The following is a 21899-nucleotide window of genomic DNA, read 5'->3' as shown; positions in this document are numbered from 1 at the left end:
TGGTTATAATGAATGGTTATAACATTGATGAAGTCATGTCAGGAGATTTGGAGCGCTGGAAAATATCTAACATCGAAACAAAGAAGCCATGATAAATTAAATTTATACATCATATTATGTTTTAGTTTTAATATAAATTTCAAAGTTAATTTAGACTTGCATGTACTTTGGCTTATAATTTATTTTCAGAGAACAGTATGGTGCTTGATGTGCAGTGTGGAATGAAACTTTTTTTTAAAACACCCACTGTTAGAACAAAATTCAATATTGTCTGATTAGTGTCCTTAATTAATATCTGTAATGAAACATTTTAGACATCACTGACATTTCCACCAGTAATTCCTGGATATTTTTTGATTAAAATTCACTGTTTATGTTAAACATTGGCTATACTAACTTCATTTCATGAGGTTGGCACAGAGAGTATAATTCCAGGGATGCAGGTACAATTCATACATTAATTACACCACCCATTTTTTTCCACTTTCACTGAAATTTGAATTTCATGTTTCAATGTTCAGGATTAGCTGGTATTCACCTAAAACAAGTTTTAACTGATTGTGGCAGGACTATCACCAGAAGCAATTCAGAGAGGTGGTTCTCAAGGGTTACCCAGAAAATACAGTAAGATGTGGTTTTCCCAGTGATGTCCAGATTCCTTTAATGAATAATTCAAAAAAGAAGTTCAGATCATCACTGTAAGAATTGGTATTTCCAGCCAACACTACACTGCCATGGATAGATACATGCACAAAAGATAGACGGTGGGAATGGAGACAGGCAAGTTCTTCCCTCATATTGCTTCTCTCACACCACTGCAGACCCGGTCTCGTACCTACTACCTTCAGGAAGCAGCCAACTTCATCAGAGTTGGAGCTACCAAGTCACTCTTAATGATGGATACTGATGGAGTTTGTTCTGTTCTGTTACTATCATCAGTCCTTCTCCCAAATGGTGTTCAAAATGGATTAGTACTGAATAATCACAGGCGACAGATTTAGATAATTATATCATCAGGAGATTTTCTTACTCCATTTAACGTAGTATCAGACCTCATGGGGCCTAGTAATGCTAAAATATCCAAGGATCGCTCCCTCCTGAATGTTTACTATTATCATGCCCACTCTGGTAAGCCTATTCTGCCAGTGAGCAGGACACATCAAGAAGTGGCAATGAAGAAATCAGACTGAAAGTTAAAATTGTATATGACTAGGTAAGTTACTTAAATAGACTACGGCCCAATTTTTGGTCATCCTTTTCATGATTCTGTGAAAAAGTCCTCACAAGATGGAAAGGCGGTTTTTCAGGATTAACAGTACCAAATGTGCCTCTGTCAAAATGCATGACAGATTAATTTCTACATAAACTGAAAGCATTGGCATTCCACCAGCACTATTTTCACACCATCTTATATTCCACATATGGAAAGATATTCCATGAAAATGAATAAATCAAGGAATTAGGGCTAGCATTTTCTTGGCATGAATAACATATCCTGGATTAAAAGGATTTAGGCTTGTAACTACACTAGAGACTCAGTTTTGCTTTAAGAATATTATTGTTTTAAACAGACTTGGAATTGTGCTACTGCACTACGAGAATGTTTCAAATAAATCATAAAAGGTTCTCTCACCTGTTGGATATTGCAATATTTGGCAAAACATGCAACAATTTCAGACATCACTTCAACCTCATGGGACTTCTTTGTATTCATAAATGTGCTGGTTTTCAGAAACATTTCTAAGAAAATAGAAAGTATTTTGAGATTTTACTCATTCGCTGAGAAACTGCCTGATGTTTAGACATGAAAGGTTGACATTTTGACATCCAATACTAATGCTTTCTCAGAAATGTAAGCTGTATTATTACGTAAAGAAATAACGTCGAAGGTAATTTCATAATAATATAGAACAATTTCAACTTCTTGATAGCCATAAGACAGAAAATATGTTTCCAAAGTTTATACTGCGACTTGTGTCTGATCTGGACAGACAACATAAAGCCTTGGGTGAATTTTAGTCATCCAAAGCATTTCTTGAAACAACATTCAGGTTTCTTACATATGCAAACTGACCTCTTATGTTGGTTGTGATATTCTAAATGTCAAATCCAGGAGCAAATGGGATTGGTTTTTTTCCACTCTCATCTTGTGTGGCTGTCATACATCTTAAGCAGCGGAATCAATGGCTCCGAAAGAACCATTTATTCCTTTGTAGAATAAAGAACCCTTTCGTTCTATTTGTTATATTACGTGTGGACTCATAATAAAAAAAATCACTAGCCTACTATTGGTATGTTTTAATATTGCTGAAAGGCATTGCTTTACCACATCACCTCCCACTCTTCTGAGCGGTTCTGCTCAGAGACGTTCTTCTCACGATGTGCACATTTATGGCATCTTGAGTTCACAAGCAGCAACAAAAAACAACCAGGTAAGAAATGGCTTATATGAAAGCTGATGCATCCACTTACCTGGTGCCAGTTCTGGATACAAGTTCATTTGTTCTTACATAGCGTCAACATTCAAACTATAACTCCTAACGTTACATCTGAACCTTCTAAGATTGTGACATGTGAAAATATTGTTGTACCAATCATTTTGTAAGTGCTTTTTCCCTATTCAACCCAATGGTCTTGGGATGGAGGACGTTTGGCATGTCCCCTAAAACACTCACCAACTTCTACAGGTGAACCAGAGAAAGCATTTTATCAGGAAGCATCACAGCTTGTTTTGGGAACAGCTCCATCCAGGACCGCAAGAAATTGCAGCAAATTGTGGACGCAGCCCAGGCTATCACACAAACCAACTTCCCTTCTATTGATTCCATTTATACCTCACATTGCCAAGGCAAGGCCAGCAGCATAAGCAAGGACGAGTTGCACCGTGGCCACTCCCTCTTCTCCCCTCAGGCAACGACACGTGCAGACAACATAACCCTGATTAGACTGATTATGTGTGGACTGGATTATGTGTGGATGGGGAGGAATCTGCCTACAGACAGGATGTGACACAGCTGGCGTCCTGGTGCCATCGCAACAACCTGGAGCTCAATGCTCTTAAGACGGTGGAATTGATTGTAGACTTTAGGAGAACTCCCCCTCCCCTCCCCCCACTCACCATCAACAACACTACAGTCACATCTGTGGAGTCATTTGAGTTCCTTGAAACCATCATCTCCAGGGACATTAAATGGGAGGACACTATCGGCTCCACAGTCAAAGAGGCCCCACAGAGGATGTACTTCCTGCGGCAGCTGAGAAAACACAATCTGCCACAGGCAATGATGGTCCAGTTTTATACTGCCATCATAGAGTCTGTCCTCATCTTCTCCATCATGGTCTGGTTTGGCTTAGCCACCAAGCATGACATCCGGAGGCTGCAGCGCATCATTTGATCAGCCGAGAAGGTTATTGGCTGCAACCATCCCCCTATCGACGAACTGTATACTGTAAGGGCCAGGAAGAGAGCGAGTAAGATAATCTCTGACCCCTCTCACCCTGGCTACAAACTCTTTGAACCGCTTCCCTCTGGAAGGCGACTCCGGACTGTCAAAGCTGCCACAGCCAGACATAAAAACAGCTTTTTTTCCACAAGTAATAGCTCTATTCAAAAGCCAAAAAGTCTGTTGCCTTCTTGTGCTCTGGTATTTTATTTCAATCTTCACATGTTTAAATTATAATGTTTTATTTTTAATTGTCTACTGTATATTGTGTTGTTACTTGTGAGCAAAGCACCAAGGCAAATTCCTTGTATGTATACATATTTGGCTAATAACATTTATTCAATTCAATTCAATTCAATTCAAAAGATATAAAAGTGTGACAATACACACCACCAGATTCAGGGACAGTTTTTTTCCACCTGTTATCAGGCAACTGAATCATCCTACCACAACCAGAGAGCAGGGCTGAACTACTATCTACGTCTTTGATGACCCTCGGACAATCTTGATCGAACTTTGCTGGCTTTACCTTGCATTAAACATTATTCCATTATCATGTATCTACACTGTAAATGAATCGATTGTAATCATCCATTGTGACTGGTTAGCACGTAACAAAAGCTTTTAACTGTACCTTGGTACACGTGATAATAAACTAAACTAAATTAAAGAGGAAACAACGCTTGCATACTAAGGGTATTTAAATCAAGCCATTATTATTTTGAAATATTCTGTATGTAGCACACACATCTAACTCTGTAAACGTTATGATATTTTCTATTTATAACTTTTCAGTTGCTATAGTTGATAGACAACCACACAACTGGACTGTTTTTACTATCATTGGCACAGGGCATAACTGTAGTGTTTTAACAAAGGTTAACTGTAGCAGAACAAATCCATTCTTTGGCAGTGATGATTGAGGATGACTTGCTTGCACTCCAATTTGGTGGGTTTCATGGTGGCTGGTCAGGCTGATGTGGAAAGTACAGACTTTTCCATAAATGAGGCAAGAGGTGCTACAGGTCTCCTTGAAGAAATGTAATATCTCATTGACTTCTGGGAGCGCCTGGCCCATATGTCCAATAGGTAGTTTGTGTAGGAAGGAACTGCAGATGCTGGTTTACATTGAAGATTGGCACAAAATGCTGGAGTAACTCAGTGAGACAGGCGGCATTTCTGGAGAGAAGGAATAGGTGAGGTTTTGGGTCGAGACCCTTCTTCAGACTGAAAGTCAGGGGATGTGATAGAGTTTGTCCACTGTCAGCCCAGGGCTTCTATTTCCGAACTAGGTATGAACTTGAGGTTCTGAGTACCTCTTGAATGTTCCTTCTCCATTTCGAATGATTCTTCAGAGCTTCCCAAGATTCAATGAGGATGTTACAGTTCTTCAAGGAGGCTTTGAGCATATTTTTGAATATTCCACAGTTGGATAAGGGTCTCGACCCAAAACGTCACCCATTCCCTCTCTCCTAGATGCTGCCTGACCTGCTGAGTTACTCCAGCATTTTGTGATACCCAGTTGGATAAGTATTGGTTCTTCCCTAGGAGGCCATTTAATATTCTTCTTGTTTAAATTTAAATCTTTTTGTAAATCTTTGAAATATACAATTAAACATTCTGTAACACAATCTAGGCTCTCAAAGGACATTACCTTTAGTACAAAACTACCTATGTTACAAGAAAGAATGATGATAGGAACAATAAACATAGTTAGTTGGAGAATACAAAGAGACACTGAAGCAGATTTAAAAAACAAACAAAACAAAGAACTCAGACTTCTGAGTTCTTGATCAGATAGTTTCAAATCTGAAAAAAGTTGGTCAAATTGATCAATTTTTCTGATTTTCTAAGAAGATGGGCACATTGGATTTCCAGGATTGATATGGGAACTAAATGACAACAACATTGCAGCTGACTTATTTTAACACAACAGGAAGATTCAATTATATAAAAACAAAGCTGGTGTAGGTGGAGAGGGTGGGGGAAGGATGTCCTTATGGCAGTCTTTACAATCATGAGATCGTAGAAGGTAGCATGTGCAGTGGAAATCATATCAGTGGCAATAAAGAGGCCATTAATAAATCAAATGAGGAATTTAGGAGAAATTTCATTATCCAAAGGATGGTTACCAAACCTGAAATTTGCTACTATAAGTAGTTAATAGCAAAGATATATTTCAGAGAAGGTGGATAAACATGAGGAAGAAAGGAACCCAGTATAACATTGATAGGATTAGATGAAGGGCAGGAAGAGGCTTTGGTGAAATGTAGGAACAACAAGGACCAAGTGACCCAATTTCCCAGCTTTTGTGACATTCATTACATTCCTCACTACATTCCATTACAAATAAAGAGTACATACCTTTTTGTTTATCCCTCCACAATTCCTGCCGCAGGTCATCCAATGGTGTGCAAACTCCAAGGTTTGGTAACGAGTGATCCCGAGTAATTCCCATGTAAGCGGCCACATTGTTAAGCTTCTGGGATTGATCCCATACTGAGCCACCTTTTCCTTCTGGTCAAGAATATTGACAAAATCTGTGCATTAGTTTCCATTGTCACTTAAGAGCACTCATGTTAGTTCTTCAAACTGAAGTGCATACATTCATGACAAGTCTGTTCTGGATGACTCGACTTTCAGCAGGGAAGTCAATAACAAGGGAATATAGATTCAAGATAATTGATAGAAAATGAGGGGCAAAGTGGGGACTGGAAGTTACTGGAAGGATAGGTTGGAGCAACAAGTTAAATTGTATTTAAAGAAATACCTGGATAAACACTAGAACTGCTATGTCTTACAAGGCTTGTATCTACAGCTAGGACATGGAATTAGCCTGAGTAGCTCCTTTTTATCTGGCATGAACAAAATGGGCTGATTGGCCTCCATCATGAAATTCCTGCTTTTTCATGAAATTTCCTGCTTTGGATAATAAAAGGAAAATCACTTAATTCCCTGTGGCTTTGAAAGTACTAGTTATACATTTCTGAGTATACATCTGAAAATAAAATTTAATTTGTACACAATGAAAATTATATAATAAGATGAATAGAAATTCAGTGAAATTGAAAAGAAATTTTAGTGCACATATTAACATATTTTATTACTAAAGGAAGCATTTGATGAAATTATACAAATTTCAGTTTAACCGTTTCTTCTAACTCACTGGACTGGAATCTGTAATGATATAAAATAATGAGGTTACCAGCACTCACTATTATTACAGAGTAAATCAACTTCTATGGCATGCACAATGAAACTCAGAAGTCGTGTTGACAGTGATCCCTTGTTTCTCCCTAGGGTGCCCTGTTGGGAACTTTCCCAACATAGTCTGCAGAAAACTATAAACTGTCAGGAACTTAAAGGTATTAATTAAGTATTCTCACGGTAAAATAGCATTAAAATACTAAGCAAAGCACAAATTACTAGAGGAACCCCGCAGGTCGAGCACCATGTGTGGGAGAAAGCAATTTGCGATGTTTCAGGTCAAGATGCTGGATTTGAACTGGAGATTCCAGCATCTGCAATCTCTTGTGTCTCTGAAAATATTAAAAAAGTGTTGCATGAGGTACATTACAACTTAATGTTTAATGGTATGTCAAACCAAAATTATTGTTCACAATCTCACTGTCCTCAAAAAACCCCACAAATTTCATATTTATAAATTATCATTCAATGATTATTTCAAAATAGTTCACTTTTAAAAAAGGCTGTTTTTTAAAATATCAAGATATTTTAGCTTCTACCTTAATCTCACGTGTATATCTTATTTCATTCCCTGTTACAAGTTATTGCTTCACCTCAACTTGGTCGCTATGCTTGTTTGTCAGAGATCTCTTTGGGTTTATGCCTGCGAGATAATGACTTTGAGGGAAGTTTTTGAAATCCATTCAGTAGATCTTTGTGTAAGATCTTGTGGGCAGCTTCTCTGAGGTCAGTCCCCGCTGACTGGCGCCGCCGGATTTCCGACATAATTCATGGCCGAGCTCATCTTTCCATCCGGACAACAAAGGCACTGATGGCAGCCAAGTTCATGTGGCATGGGTTGCGCAAACAGGTCGGCAACTGGGACAGAGCTTGCATCCCCTGTCAAACCTCGAAGATTCAGCGACACATCAAGGTGCCGCTGCAGAACTTGGCACACTGGCTTGACACACTGACGTTTCGAGCACATCCACGTCGATATCGTTGGACCGCTGCCCCCATCCAGAGGTGTCACCCACCTCTTCACCATCGTGGCCAGATTCACGAGATGGCCGGAAGCTGTCCCGCTCTCGGATACCTGCGCTGCGACCTGTGCACGTGCCCTCACTGCCCACAGGATAGCACGCTTTGGCATGCCGGCGGACATCTCCCCCGACAGAGATACGCAGTTCACCTCCGAGCTGTGGTCAGCAATGGCTGCTTGGCACTAAGCTGAACCACACAACAGCCAACCACTTGCAAGCAAACGGCCTAGTGGAACGTTTTCCCTGGCACATGAAGGCATCCCTCAAGGCACAGCTCACGGGTCCGGACTGGATTGACGAATTGCCGTGGGTCATGCTAGGCAAAAGTACTGCCCCGAAGTAGGACCCTGCGCTTCCTCGGACGAGTTGGTGTACGGTGCCCCGCTTACACTCTGTCCAGTCTCAACGTCCTGACACGGTCTCACAGCCACATATGTCCCACCCGACCTCCAGGACCGAGTACGTCCTCCTTCGCCAAATTCCCACTGTTACACCACTGCAAAAGCCTTACGAGGGACCCTTCAGAGTACTGCAAAACGACACCACGACTTTCATCATCGACACGAGACTGTCTCCGTGCACCATCTTAAGCCGGCACACTTGGACATTGACCAACCAGTGCAGGCGGCACAGCCCCGCCGCAGAGGGCTTCCACAGTCACGACCAAAGCTGCCCTCAACTCAACCAACTGCAACCCCGAACACAGGTGACACATACACAAGATCAGGCCGCCTCACTGGACAGCCTAACCGCCTACAATTCTCCAGTTCCGGGGGGGGTTCATGTGGCAGGCTGAGCCACTTTGGTCTCAAACTGTTGTTCGTTGAGCTCGAGCACTCGCGTGAACCTGCCGTGATCTGGGCTGACCAATCAAGGTCGACCTGGGCAATCTGCTGGCGTTGTGCAGCGAACGACGGAGCTAGTCTTCACCTCACAGTCAACAAGTTAACACACCTTGCCCTCTTGTACTAATTGTTGAGCTGCATCAGTTAAATATTAAAATGAGTGTTTATACAACACGTGAACCTCTACAGTGGTGACCCCGATGATCCAAAATGGCCTCTTTGGATTTCATCATGCCTGGGGGAGACAACCCAGATCAGCAGAACACAGTTTCACTCAAACTGCCCACCTTCTGGACATGTGGTTTGAACAAGCAGAAGCTCAGTTCCACATTCGCCAGATAACTGCCAACGTCACCAAGTACTACTACGTGGTCAGTGCGCTGGACCAGGACACCGCAGGGCACCTGATCGTTTACCTTCGCCAGCCCCCAGCCGACAAGTACGAAGGGATCAGAACGCTCCTCAAGGATACTTTTGGTCTCAACCGCTGCGACAGGGCGGCAAAACTCCTGCACATGGATGGCCTAGGCGACCGCAAACCGATGGATACAAGACCTGCCTCCTTTTCGAACAGGACATCTGCCTGCTCCTCACGGATGATGATTTCATCGACCACCGGTGGCTGGCAGCCCGTGCTGAGGCAGGTCAAACAGCAAGGTGGAGCCACCATCAGTTGGGTGGCGGCGGTGCCTTGGCAGGTCATGCGGGCGGTCTCAGCCACCACGGAAGGAGCGGGCCATGACATCAGCCACGAACAGCGTCAGCAAGGACAAGTGGTGTTACTACCACCAAAGGTGGGGCTACAAGGCCCGCCGATGCCGACCACCCTGCACACATTCGGGAAACGCCTCGGCTGGCTGTCGGTGATGACAACAGCGGCCAGCCAAAATCATCACCTCCTCTACACCTAGGATCGTCATTCGGGGCAGCGTTTTCTCATTGACACGGCTGCAGAGTTCTATGCTTTGTCCCCATCGGGCACCAACATTCGTTCCGGAAAGGGGCCTCCCCTGGCCGCTGCCAACAGCAGCAACATCAGAACATACGGGGTTCGCACGATCCCGCTGAACTTCAACTCCTGTCCCGTCAAGTGGACCTTTACCATCGCCGACATCTCACAACCGCTGCTGGGCGCCGACTTCCTCTGGGCGCACTCCCTGCTGGTCGACGTGAAAGGACATCTCGTTAATTCTGAGACGTTCGAGTCGATCGCCTTGCGCCATGACGAATTGACCGGTACCCTGTCCCTCACATCCAGGCAAACCTGGATGGTGCCATGGTTTTTTTCCAAGATTGATCTGGGATGCGGCTACCAGGCCTCCCAACACTTGATTTTACAAATTCATGATTTTGATGTCCAAAATTCAGAATTCTACATCAAAATTCATAATATGGAGCGCAATGCAGCTTTTCAGCAAAAAAAAGTATGCACGCCAAATGCGCATACGCGTTGCACTACGTTCATCTGTGAAAAACGACTATTATTTCCAACAGTCTGTAGTTCTTGGACTACATGTACAATGTTAGGCCTATCATGAGTACATTCTGCTGAATACATTATAGACCTTTTATAGAATATAGACCTTTTAGAGAAAGGTTATTGAACAGAAATACTTCTTACAACACAAAGAAAAAATTGTTTTGTTTTGTTTTTTCTATTTTGCTTTTTCATTACACATCCCAATTCTCTTGGTATTGAATAAAAAGAAAAATGGTCATAAAATGTATGACTAAGTTATGAAGAGTTTCATGTAAAACTGCACATACCTAATTTCATTGAAGACATACTTGCTCCAGTGGTCTTCAACAGCAAATCACAATGGTCCATGTGCCTTCCACACCCCCCACAATCCTCCCCCCCGACCCTCCCCCTTTCCCCCCACCTCCATTCCCTCCCCTCCCACCCCCACTTTCCTCCTCAGCCCAACTCCCCCCTCCCCCCCACCGCCGCCCCACTCCCCTCCGACCCACATTCCCCCTCCCCTCCAGGGCGGGGCGGGCAAGCGGCGAGGCATGTGTTTTGCAGAAGAATGTGAGGCAAAATCAGAATGGCGGAAATGAAATAAGAAAGCAGAAACTTTCCGCCAAATTCGGAAGGGTTGGGATTGTCTGGGCTACCATCAGATTCCCAAGACGGTCCTCATCACCCTGTTCGGGCTCTTTGAGTTTCTGCGTATGCCTTTCGGCCTCAAGAACACTGCCCAAGCTTTCAACCAATCATTGACACGGTGGGCCGCGGGCTGGACTTCGTGTTCATCTACCTCAACAACATCCTCGTCGCCAGCCGCTCTCGCCAGGAACACTGCGCAGACCTCCGGCAGCTCTGCCAGAGGCTCAACGAGCATGGCCTGGCCATCAACCTTGCCAAGTGTCAGTTTGGCCTTACTTGCATCAACTTCCTTGTCCACAACATCAACCAGCACGGAGCGGTCCAGCTACCGACCAAGGTCGAGGCCATTGCGCATTCCTTTTGGCCTCAAGAACGCTGCCCAAACTTTCCAACGGGTGTTTATACAACACATGAACCTCTACAACCTCATATATTTGTGCATATGACAATATGCTTGACCTAACTTGACAATTCAGTTTATGATCCAATTATCCTCAAACAAATATGGCGCCTAATGCAATTTTTCAGCAAATAAAAAGTATGCACGCCAAATGATAATATGCGTTGCGCTACATTCATGTGTGAAAAACTATTATTTCGAACAGTCTGTAGTTCTAGGACTACATGTGCAATGTTAGGCCTATCATGAGTACATTCTGCCGAATATAGAATTATAGACCTTTTACAGAAAGGTTATTGAACAGAAATATTTTTTCTATTTTGCTTTTTCATTACACATCCCAATTCTCTTGGTATTGAATAATAGAACAATGGTCATAAAATGTATGACTAAGTTATGAAGAAAGTTTCATTTAAAACTGCACATACCTAAATCATTGAAGACATACTTGCTCCAGTGGTCTTCACAGCAAATCACAACGGTCCCCCCCCCCCCCCACTACCCTCCCAACTCCCCCTCCCCCCACCTCCACTCCCCCGTCCCCCTCCCTTCCTCCGCCTCCCACCCTCACTCCCCCTCCCCCCACCTCAAACCCCCCCCATTCACCTCATCATCAACGGGCCTCACGCTAAGTGGGGAGGCCCAGCCCGGAGAGTGGCGGGGTCCGGCCCGGCGAGCGTCGAGGCCCGCCCCGACGAGCGACGAGGCAAGGCAAACAGCAAGGCCGGGCAAGCGGCGAGGCATGTGTTCGTGGAAAAATGTGAGGCAAAATCGGAATGGGGAAATGAAATAAGAAAGCAGAAACTTTCCGCCAAATTCGGATGGGTTTGGAATCAGATTCTGGTCCGTCCAGACGACATCGCCAAGACGGCCCTCATCACCCCGCTCGGGCTCTTTGAGTTCCTGCGCATGCCTTTTGGTCTCACGAACGCTGCCCAAGCTTTCCAACGGCTCAAGGACACGATGGACCGCAGGCTGCACTTCGTGTTCATCTACCTCGACGACATCCTCGTCGCCGGCCGCTCTCGCCAGGAACACCGCGCATATCTCCGGCGCTCAACGAGCATGGCTTGGCCATCAACCTTGCCATGTGTCAGTTTGGCCTTACCTCCAACAACTTCCTTGTCCACCACACCAACCAGCACGGAGCGGTTCCGCTCCCGACCAAGGTCGAGGCCATTGCGCATGCCTTTCGGCCTCAAGAACGCTGCCCAAACTTTCCAACGGGTGTTTATACAACACATGAACCTCTACAACCTCATATATTTGTGCATATAACAATAAGCTTGACCAGACTTGTCAATTCAATTTATGTTCCAATTATCCCCAAAGGGCGAATTTCCAGGCAGAGAGGGAAGGTGTGCTCCAATCAACAGTGTTATTATAAGATCCAGATGAATATCTGCTTCTTGTGCAGTTTTCACTGGCACACATTATTGGGAACTGTCACTCCTGGTGCAATGTGCTTACCCCTTGTACTTTCTTCCCGCGGGTAGAGGACACCCGAGATGACGGTTTCAGGTGGCACAGCCACAAGCCCATTCCAAACGTCTTTGGTGTAAAAATCAACAGTGTGCACGTTCGCTATTTTGAGGTAAAAGTCCAGGAAGTCGGTGAGACGTTTGATTTTGCTCTTCACCAAGTCCAAGCCCACGTCAGCGGAGAGCGACATTGTGAGTGGACCAATTATCCAAAAAGTTCGCAGGAAAGGCTGGGGGGGGGGGGGGATTCACTGAGGTGTTAGAACATTCCAGAGACAGTCAGGACTGACTGACTACCTCCCGGGCGCTGCCTGTGCAACTCTGCGTAGCAGATCTCCTTGATATTAATTGGAGATCCTCGATCTCTCTATTTTTTTAAAAGAAACACGACTAGACACAAAGTGCTGGAGTAACTCAGCGGGACGAGCAGCATCTGTAGAGGGGAGGGCAGGGATGGGCGGGTGATGTTTCGGGTCCAGACCCTTCTTCAGACTGAAGGCGCCTCAGCGAGCGGATGGAGGCCGCGCGGGTACGCGCACAGCGTCATGGGAAGGAGCCCGCACCCGCATGACGTCGGCGGCGGGAGCAAGATGGCGCCGAACGCCGGTTGGCGGGGACGCGGCGGCGGGAGCAAGATGGCGCCGAGCGGCGGTTGGCGGGGTCGCGGCGGCGGGAGCAAGATGGCGCCGAGCGGCGGTTGGCGGGGACGCGGCGGCGGTTCGCGGAGACTCTATGGCGGCGGTGGTGATGGCGGTGGATCCCGGGAATCCGGTGGCGGCGGCGGATCGCCGGGACCCTGTGAAGGTGATGACGGTTCACTGCCCGGGAACCGTGATGCGAAGCAGGGCTCGTGTCGCGCAGACAAGACCTCCACGATTTCAAAAAAGAAGACGTACCAGAGGAACCCCAATCATTTCAAGACGCGTTGGGGCAGCGTGAAGGAAGGTGAGGATGGCGAGCGCGGTCCGTCTTTTACTAGCCGTGTGGTCGCACGTTGTTGGACGAAATGTTCACGAATCACAACTCGCCACCTTTTGTCGATTAATCGGCAGCAAACCCATTTGAGCGCCGTAGTCCAGCTCAGTCAGGGACTTCTGTCAGAGTTCAGGGCAAAAGGCAGTTCGGGGTCCTCTTTGTACATCATGTGGACATATTCTGGAAGCAGATCACTAATTTGTGTCCGTTTGGTCCATGCAGAGTGAGAGAGAGCATATCATCAGCACCAAATGACAGAAATGTAAATGATGTGCTGCCTCACCCTTGCTGCTTCTAACTGTTTTGAGTTTGTGGATTCTAGAAAGGAGTGAGATGAACGGGCTTTCATATTAAGTTACTGTAAGATTGAAGAACAAAACATGAAGTTGCAAATAGAATAGACCATTTCGAATGTTTTAAAGGGACAGGAGAAGAAATTTGGTTGGTAGTGGAATCATGTTGAAAATGGCAGAAATTGCAGCAAATAATCTATTCAATATGGAAACAGGAAGGGTGGAAGATGAAGGTGGGAGTGGCAGGTGCAGTACTTTTGCTAGGCGGAGAGCGGTTGAAAGCTCGGAGATGAGAGAAAGAAAGGAGATGTGATTGATAGATCAATTAACTATGGTGGAGAGAAAGCCACAGTTATGGAAAAACAGATATCCCAGAACCACTGGTGTGGAAAATTTTACAACTGAAACAGAAACTGAATTAAATTGAGATCTTACTCAAAGAAGAGCAAGAGAAGGTTTTGTCGAGATAGCTTTGGATGCTGTGGGCCTGTATGGATATTGGTTGCTACTCAATCCCTTGAGATGAATGTAGAAATGGAAGACTAGAGTCAGATGTGTCCATGTAAAACTAAAAGAAGCATAAAAAATGATAGCAAAATTAATTAGTTTTTTGAGTTCTGTACAAATTTCAGCCACTTGTACACCTATACAATCATAGATGTACTGTTTTAAATACTATGTTAGACACAAAAAGCTGGAGTAACGCAGTGGGACAGGCAGCATCTCTGGAGAGAAGGAATGGGTGACATTTTGGGTTGGGGCCCTTCTTCAGACTGGTTAGGGGTAAGGGAAACTAGAGATATCGACAATGATGTAGAGAGATAAAGAACAATGAATGAAAGATATGCAAAAATGTAACAATGATAAAGGAAACAGGCCATTCTTAGCTGTTTGATAGGTGAAGACGAGAAGCTAGTGTGACTTGGGTGGGTGAGGGTTAGAGAGAGAGGGAATGCCGGGGCTAGCTGAAGTTAGAGAAATCGCAACAGAGACAGTCCACTTAGTCCTTACCTTACACCCCATCAGCTGTTGCATATAACACATCATCCTCAAATCTTCGCCATCTCCGACGTCCTGGTATGGAACACCTCATCTTAGGCGCAAATGCGACGTAGACAGCGGAATTGGGAGTAAGGGATAGAATCTTGGCAGGAAGCAGGATGGAAAGAAGTGTAGTTGAGATAGTTGTGGGACTCAGTGGGTTTGTAATAGATGTCAGTCGATAGTCTATTTCCTGTGATGGAGACTGAGATCAAGAAAGGGGAGGGAGTTGTCGGAGATGATCCAAGTAAATTTGAGTGCAAGATGGAAATTGGTAGAGAAGTTGATGAAGTCCATGAAGTACAAAGAGGCAGGCATAGCTGGGGCACATGTGGATGCCCATACCTAGGCCTCGGACTTGGAGGAAGCAGGAGGAGTCGAAGAAGAAGTTGTTAAGGGTGAGGACTAGCTTCATTAGGTGAAGTAGAGTGCTAGTAGAGGGAAATTGGATGGTTATTCAGTGTAAGAACGAGTTCTACCAGATGAATGAAAATAGTGACAGAGAGACACTGGTTGGGCCTCTGTTCGGGAGTTCTGTTCAACCGGCCATTCTGTTGTGTGTTAAGGTGTAGAGGGTTTGAACATCCATGGTGAAGATGGGCATGTTGCCAACTGGAAACTGTTGAACTGGCAGAGGACATCAAAGTTCTCATGCATGTAAGTAAGAAGTAATAGAAACAGCAGATAAGGTAGGAAGCAACAAGTTCAATGGGACAAGAGTTAGCTAAAATCATGGACATTTCTACTCTTGGAACAATGTTTAATGTTTCTGAATACTTTGAATCTACTTAAAATATTAAATATAATTAAAAACAAGTACATTTTAAACAAATTAAAAACATTAAAATAAATCAATTGTTAATGTTGGTAAGTCCCTTGCATCTGCTGTGCTTGAGTTTTGCCAAGTACAGTCTGACTGAGTGGATTTCCTACCCAAAAATAAATTTGATTTGTTGCAACTGAAAGCTTCTATGAGGAGTCAAATTTCAAAGTGATTTCTTAAATTATGGCTGGCAATAATTAACTTGATGAAATTATTGTAATCTACATTTTCTGAAAATGTTTTTTTTGAGATGTTATGCTCTCTGAAAGTACAGTTTTGTGGCTTTTTGATCAGTTGCAAAAAAATTATTTCATTAACCTGATTTTTTTAATCTCTCGTTTCACATTTTTTAACCATTTTGTTTGTCTTCAATTTCATCGCTTTTTAACTATTTACAAAATTTGGGCAGTCTCCAGTAATGTCCATTCTTCTTGCAAATAAGGTAGTTGTTTTAAAAGAAACATTGTCTTCTCACTCCTATTAAATAGTTGTGTTGAGATTTGCAATATGCTTCTTCCTCTGATGTGATCCCACCGTTTAAATTTCCTCCACCTTTTATATTTCCTTCATGGAAGAATAAACTGTCACATGAACTATATGAATTAAGTGATGTATATAAACGCAGTGTGTCTATTGATTTGATGTCGGTAATGTTTCACAGTCAAGACTGATCTAATTCCAATAATGTTCACTTTCAGGAAAAGGATTTGCCTTCCAGCAGAAAGAAAAGATTAAATATGAGTACAAGAAATTACTGAGAAAAGAAAAGGGACAACAGCTACCTCAAGAAGTCGAGTATACAGACAATTATCCAGATCACTTGCGTCATCTCTATCTGGCTGAAGAAGAGTTTCTCAAGAAACAATCAAAGAAACCCAAACGTGAAGAATCTGAAACAAATCAAGTAGATTCTCAAAAAGTGACAATTAAAAAGTAAGAGATTTTGGTTATTCTTTGATAATTTGGTTTAGAAAGAATTTGTGTTCTTCGATGTCTTCCATAAACTCCAGACATCACATAGTATGAGAAGGGTTAGAATAATTTTAGTTTAGAGACACTGCATGGAGACAGGCCCTTCAGCACACCAAGTCCATGCCAACATTCCATCACCTGTTCACATGTACCACAGTGGCACAGCAGTAGAATTGCTGCCTGACAGCCCTTGCAGCGCCGGACACCCGGTTGAATCCCGACTATGGGTGCTGTCTGTACAGAGTTTGTACGTTCTCCCCGTGACCGCGTGGGTTTTCTCCGAGATCTTCGTTTTCCTCCCACATTCCAAAGACGTACAGGTATGTAGCTTGGTGTATGTGTAAATTGTCCCTAGTACTAAGATAGTGTTAATGTGCGGGGATCGCTGGTGGGCCAAAGGGCCTTTTTCCGCGCTGTATCTAAACTAAACTAAACATTAGTTGAATGTTATCTGGCTTTGTCGTCTATTCCTTGCACACTAGGCAGCAATTTACAAAGGCCATTACCTACAATCCTGCACTATTTCGGGATGTGGGAGGAAACTGGAGAACCAAAAAAAAACTCACACGGTCACGGGGAGAATGTACAAACTACACAAGGCAACACCTATGATTAGGAAGGAGCGAGCCCGAGTCTGGTGCTTGAGACAGCCATTCTATCAGCTGCACAACTGCGCTGCCCATTATTTTCTAGCTAAAAATAAGGATATCCTATCCTGGTGTCTCCATTACATCTTCTATCTTTAAAAGACATCATCCATTTGCCCATTCTCCATCTTATGTAAAGTGGTCTGTTTTGTTGATTTGGTCAGAGTTTATAGATCATTGGAGCAGAAACAAGCCACTTGGCCCATCGAGTCTACTCCGCCATTCAATCATGGCTGATCTTTCCCTCAACCCCTTTCTCCTGCCTTTGCCGCATAACATTTGACACCCTTGCTAATCAAGAACCTATCAATCTTCGCTTTTAAAAATACCTTATGACTTGGCCTCCGCCACCGTCTATGGCATTGGAATCCACAGATTCACCACCCTCTGACTGAAGAAATTCCTCCTCGTCTTCTTTCTAAAGATATGTGCTTTTTATTCTGAGTTGTGTCCTCTGGTCCTACATTCTCCCACTAGCGGAAGCATCCTCTACACATCTATGCTGTCTAGGCCTTTTGCTAGAGTGTAAGTTTCAATGAGGTCAATGATACTTTATTGTCACATGTACCTAGGAACAGTGAAACTCTTTCTTATGCTTACAACACACAAGTACGCAAAGAGTTGCCATGTATCTGGTGCCGACAAAGTTACAAAGTATTCATTACCTCTTTGTTCTTGGTGGCCGGACCACCTCTCCTTGGCCTGCAATCTGTTCACGGCTCGCCCTCGACCGACAGCCACTACCCCTCACCTGTGTGTCGGCTTTCTCCTCAGACCCAGCCTTTTGTGCTCTCCCCAGAACCCCTCCAACTGGCACTTTGTCCAGATTCTGCCGGACCGACTCTCTCCTTCCTGCTCCTGGTCTTCGGGGGCGAGCGAGAGATGAGCCTCGAACCCTTCCAGGTTTCCGAGGCTAGCTTCCTGTCTGGGTTTGGCAACCGCTCGTGCGACCCCATGTCCGTCGGCACCAGTGGCTCGGGCCGAGCAGAGGATGCTCCCGTCGACAGGCCTTGGCCTGATGGTCCTTTCTTGCGTGGCCTCGGTCCGTGGTGGGCGAGTTGGACCAACTCGGGTTCTCCATCCTCGGTCTGCAGCAAGCAAGCTGGGCCTGCTGGCGGTCTTGTCCTCTGTCAACCTTCTATCCATGCTAGTATATTCCCTCTAATACCATAGGCTCTCATCTTGTTCAGCAGCCTCATGTGCGGCACTTTATCAAAAATCTTCTGAAAATCTAGGTAAACAACATCCTCTGACACTCCTTTGTCTTGCTATTTACTTTCACAAATAATTATTTAGCCTGGAAGCATTTCTTTATCAACTGGTGGCACAATGATGTCGTGGGAGGAGCTACTGAATCTCGGCTACAGCAACCTGATTCTGACCTCCATTGCTGTCCATGTCGTGTTTTCCCATTCTCTCTGAAACCACACGTTTTCTGCAGACACCTTGGCTTCCTCACACAGCCCATAGGCATGCAAGTTGATGGATTTGGTTACTGTAAATTATCCTCTGTGTGGATGGATGGTGGAATCTGGGAGGGGGAGAGTTTATTGGAAAGCGGTGAGGTTGGTTGATAGTAAATTAATGGGGGAATACGATTGCTCTGTGAGCCTTCATTTACTCAATGGGCCAAATAGCCTGCTCTGTAACGAAATATAGAAATTGCTGATTCAATAGTCAATCAATAGTCAATTTATTTGTCACATACACATAATTGCGCAGTGAAATGAAAAATTACCCACAGTCCAACAATAAAACCAATAAAAATAAGCAATAAAAATAAGCAATAACACACACAATCATAAACCAACACCAAACAAAATGAATGACTATGACAGTCGTTGAGTTGGTTTACTTTAGCACAAATTACACCATGTTTTGTTAGTGTGTTTCCTTTCTGTAACCTACTCCATTACACATACTGTATGTTTTTTATGACTAGGAAAAAGAAACAGTCATCGTATCAAAAAACTAAAGAAGAATATGAGAAAAGACAAGCAGAACATATGCAGAAAAAAGAAGTAAGTATGTTGTGGGTTTTGGGCTCAGGGGTGTTTTTAGATTGTTTCGAATTAGGTTAAGCAAATGAACTTGCAGAAATGAATTTACAATGAGCTTAGTGCCAACAGTTTTCATATCTGCAGTTGTTCACTGGTTGCTAAAGATCACCAATTCAAAGTAATGATGCCTGAGCAAAACCAGGCCTTGCAATTTATTGTTGTCATGTCGATTGACTGAAACAATACTGTGGATAAAATAGCTGTAAACTCTTCAGTAACCTGCAAATCCAGGCTTGTGTGCTTTACCCGACATCATGTGAAATACTGAGAAGATACGAATGCTGCTTTACTGTAAAAAGACACAAAGCACTGGAGAAATTCAGCAGCAGGCAAGCAGCATCTCTGGAGATCATGGATACAAGATGTTTTCGGTCAGGAGCCTGCAGGTCTGCATGAGTGAGGCCCAGAGCTGCAGGAGAGAGAGAGCGAGGGGCTGCAGGTACCAGCATGTAGCGGAGAATGAGGTGGGGGATTGAATGGAGGTTGAGCCCAGACTGGCAGGCCTGGAAATGAAGCCAGAAGCATGGTTGAAAAGCAGCAGAGCAGCAGAACTCAGAGGGGGAGCAGTGAGAGAGATGAACGTTGAAAGAAGCCTTGTGGGACTAATTTGCACTCTAATCTAAAGATATTGCCTTGCTTTTATTTTCAGAATTGCCACCCCTCCAGCACCCCACCTCACCCTATATCTCAGCTCCATGGCGAAAGACATCTAAAGAATTTGACAAAATGTAACTTATTCTGTGCCATATTGTCTATGATTGTCTGTCATACTAGCAGATCATCTATGTCAACTGATCTTAAGTTGGATAATCATTAAGCTACTCTAATACAGCCAGAAAAAATACAGAAAACATTGTTACAACAGGTGGCCATGGCAGATATTTTAAGGTGGACATTGACAGATTCTTGATTAGTAAGGGCGTCGGGGGTTATGGGGCAAAGGCAGAAGAATGGGGTTGAGAGGGAAAGATAGATCAGCCATGATTGAATGGTGGAGTAGATTTGATGGGCCAAATGGCCTAATTCTTCTCCTAGAACTTATGAACTTGCATTACTACCCAGAACTACCAAGCAACAAGATTTTGCTTTTGATTTCCTTTATCTAAGGTCTTCTCATGTTCAATACAGTGTGCCAACAAAGTATGTTTGCCTTGTTTCTAAGGGTAGGAGTGCAAATGATTATTGCCCATTTATTTTAATATTGTTGAATGCTTATTTTAAGTATGGTTATTAATTTCTTCCTAATTTTCCTTAAGGCGGCAGAAAAAAGGCAAAAGGATAAAGAAGAGGCACAGAGGAAATACAAAGAACAAAAACTGGAAAGATATAAAATGCTCTGTAAAAAAACGAGAACAGGACAGCCAAACCTGAATCTACAGATGGACTACTTGCTTAAAAAAATCCAAGATAATAGGACATGAAATAAAATCGTCTATTTCTGATTTTAACATTGCCACCATTCGATCACCTTTGGATCTCATTGTCTGTTTAAAAGATTTTGCCATTCAATCCCAAACATGAGCATTTGGTAATATTTCATCGGATTGATATTTGATACTGGTGACAAAATTGTTTATTTGTAGGCATGCAAATCTGGAGTGGTGAACACACAAACTCTGCTGGTAAATTACAGTGATCTTTTTATGATCATCTTGAACTTTGAAAAATGCAAAATTAATTTAGTCGCCATGAACTTTGCAAAATGTTGAGGTTATGTTCGTAACTTTAAGCTATAAACTTGTATCACTGGTTAAATATTATTTTTTCTAGACCTATGATGGCTTGTCAGTATCTTTTCATATTGTGAACATTATGGATTTTGTCAGCAAAAAAAGTGATCTGGTGACATTTCTTACTTAACCGATTCTAAATGTATTGGAGAAAATATTCACGAGCACACCAGTGCTAAATGTATCTAAAAATTAGATGTCACAGTAGTTAATCTGCAACATGCATGCTAAATAGTGAAAGTAAAAAATCATAGGTGGAGCTAACTCATCTGATAACAAACATTAGATCAGTGCAAAAGGCAGAGACATTTGTAGGCAGTCTTCAGCCAATTTGATTCATTTCCCCATAATCTCAAGAAACAATTGAGTGCAGTGGATTTGTGTTACGTCTGCCCGGGTACAGTCCCACCAACCAACTCTTTGTCATAGGCAAATTAACCAAGTAGCAAGTAAAACTTAACAATGATCTATTCACTAATGCCTAATTTGAGTTCTACCAAGAGTACAATTTCAAAACTCATTAGCATCATGGTCCAAATGTAGATAAGACTACATTATGTGTCCATGTTTTATCCATTCCTATCATGCTATTTTCAACAGCTATGGCTAAAGTCTTATTTATCTACCTATGCTCTTTGAAATTAAATGATTTTATTTTTGGAATTAAATGTTATTCTAATCTAATAGTTGAAATAATTATTTGTTAGGCCTGGGTTTATTGTCACGTGTACTGATGTGCAATGAAAAACATTGTTTTGCATGCTGTCCATTCAAGTGAGATAATGCCATACATAAATGCAATGAAGCCAAACTCAACTACAATAGGTAGAGGGTAAGGGAAAGATAAAGA

General features: G+C 43.3%; 2 protein-coding genes across 2 annotated transcripts in view; one reads left to right on the top strand and one right to left on the bottom strand.

Annotated features, from left to right (window-relative positions):
* LOC144590126 (putative methyltransferase-like protein 25) overlaps nucleotides 1-13262 on the bottom strand; it is a gene marked incomplete at its 3' end in the record, with an annotated part of 25302 nt that extends 12040 nt beyond the window's left edge. The window contains exons 1-3 of the mRNA XM_078394982.1: nucleotides 12498-13262; nucleotides 5808-5960; nucleotides 1634-1740 (exon numbers count right to left, since the gene is read on the bottom strand). Of these exons, the coding sequence (XP_078251108.1) occupies nucleotides 1634-1740; nucleotides 5808-5960; nucleotides 12498-12699 (462 nt within the window). The remainder of the gene's footprint in view (nucleotides 1-1633; nucleotides 1741-5807; nucleotides 5961-12497) is intronic.
* Nucleotides 12958-21899, top strand: LOC144590122 (thyroid transcription factor 1-associated protein 26-like). The gene is made up of 4 exons (XM_078394978.1): nucleotides 12958-13453; nucleotides 16339-16573; nucleotides 19202-19280; nucleotides 20576-21899. The coding sequence occupies exons 1-4, from the start codon at nucleotides 12973-12975 to the stop codon at nucleotides 20738-20740; spliced, it is 960 nt and encodes a 319-aa protein (XP_078251104.1). The 5' UTR covers nucleotides 12958-12972; the 3' UTR covers nucleotides 20741-21899.

Source organism: Rhinoraja longicauda, unplaced genomic scaffold (genome assembly GCF_053455715.1).
Source record: "Rhinoraja longicauda isolate Sanriku21f unplaced genomic scaffold, sRhiLon1.1 Scf000145, whole genome shotgun sequence".
NCBI lineage: Eukaryota > Metazoa > Chordata > Chondrichthyes > Rajiformes > Arhynchobatidae > Rhinoraja > Rhinoraja longicauda.
Note: the sequence above shows the minus strand (reverse complement) of the source record. Positions and strands in the feature narration are given on the sequence as shown.

Bases quoted from the DNA above. Each gene is read 5' to 3' on its own strand.
- LOC144590122 (XM_078394978.1), top strand. From the start codon at position 12,973: ATGTTTCGGGTCCAGACCCTTCTTCAGACTGAAGGCGCCTCAGCGAGC. The intron at 13,454-16,338 runs GTGAGGATGGCG...GTTCACTTTCAG, and splicing joins TTGGGGCAGCGTGAAGGAAG to GAAAAGGATTTGCCTTCCAG. The intron at 19,281-20,575 runs GTAAGTATGTTG...ATTTTCCTTAAG, and splicing joins AACATATGCAGAAAAAAGAA to GCGGCAGAAAAAAGGCAAAA.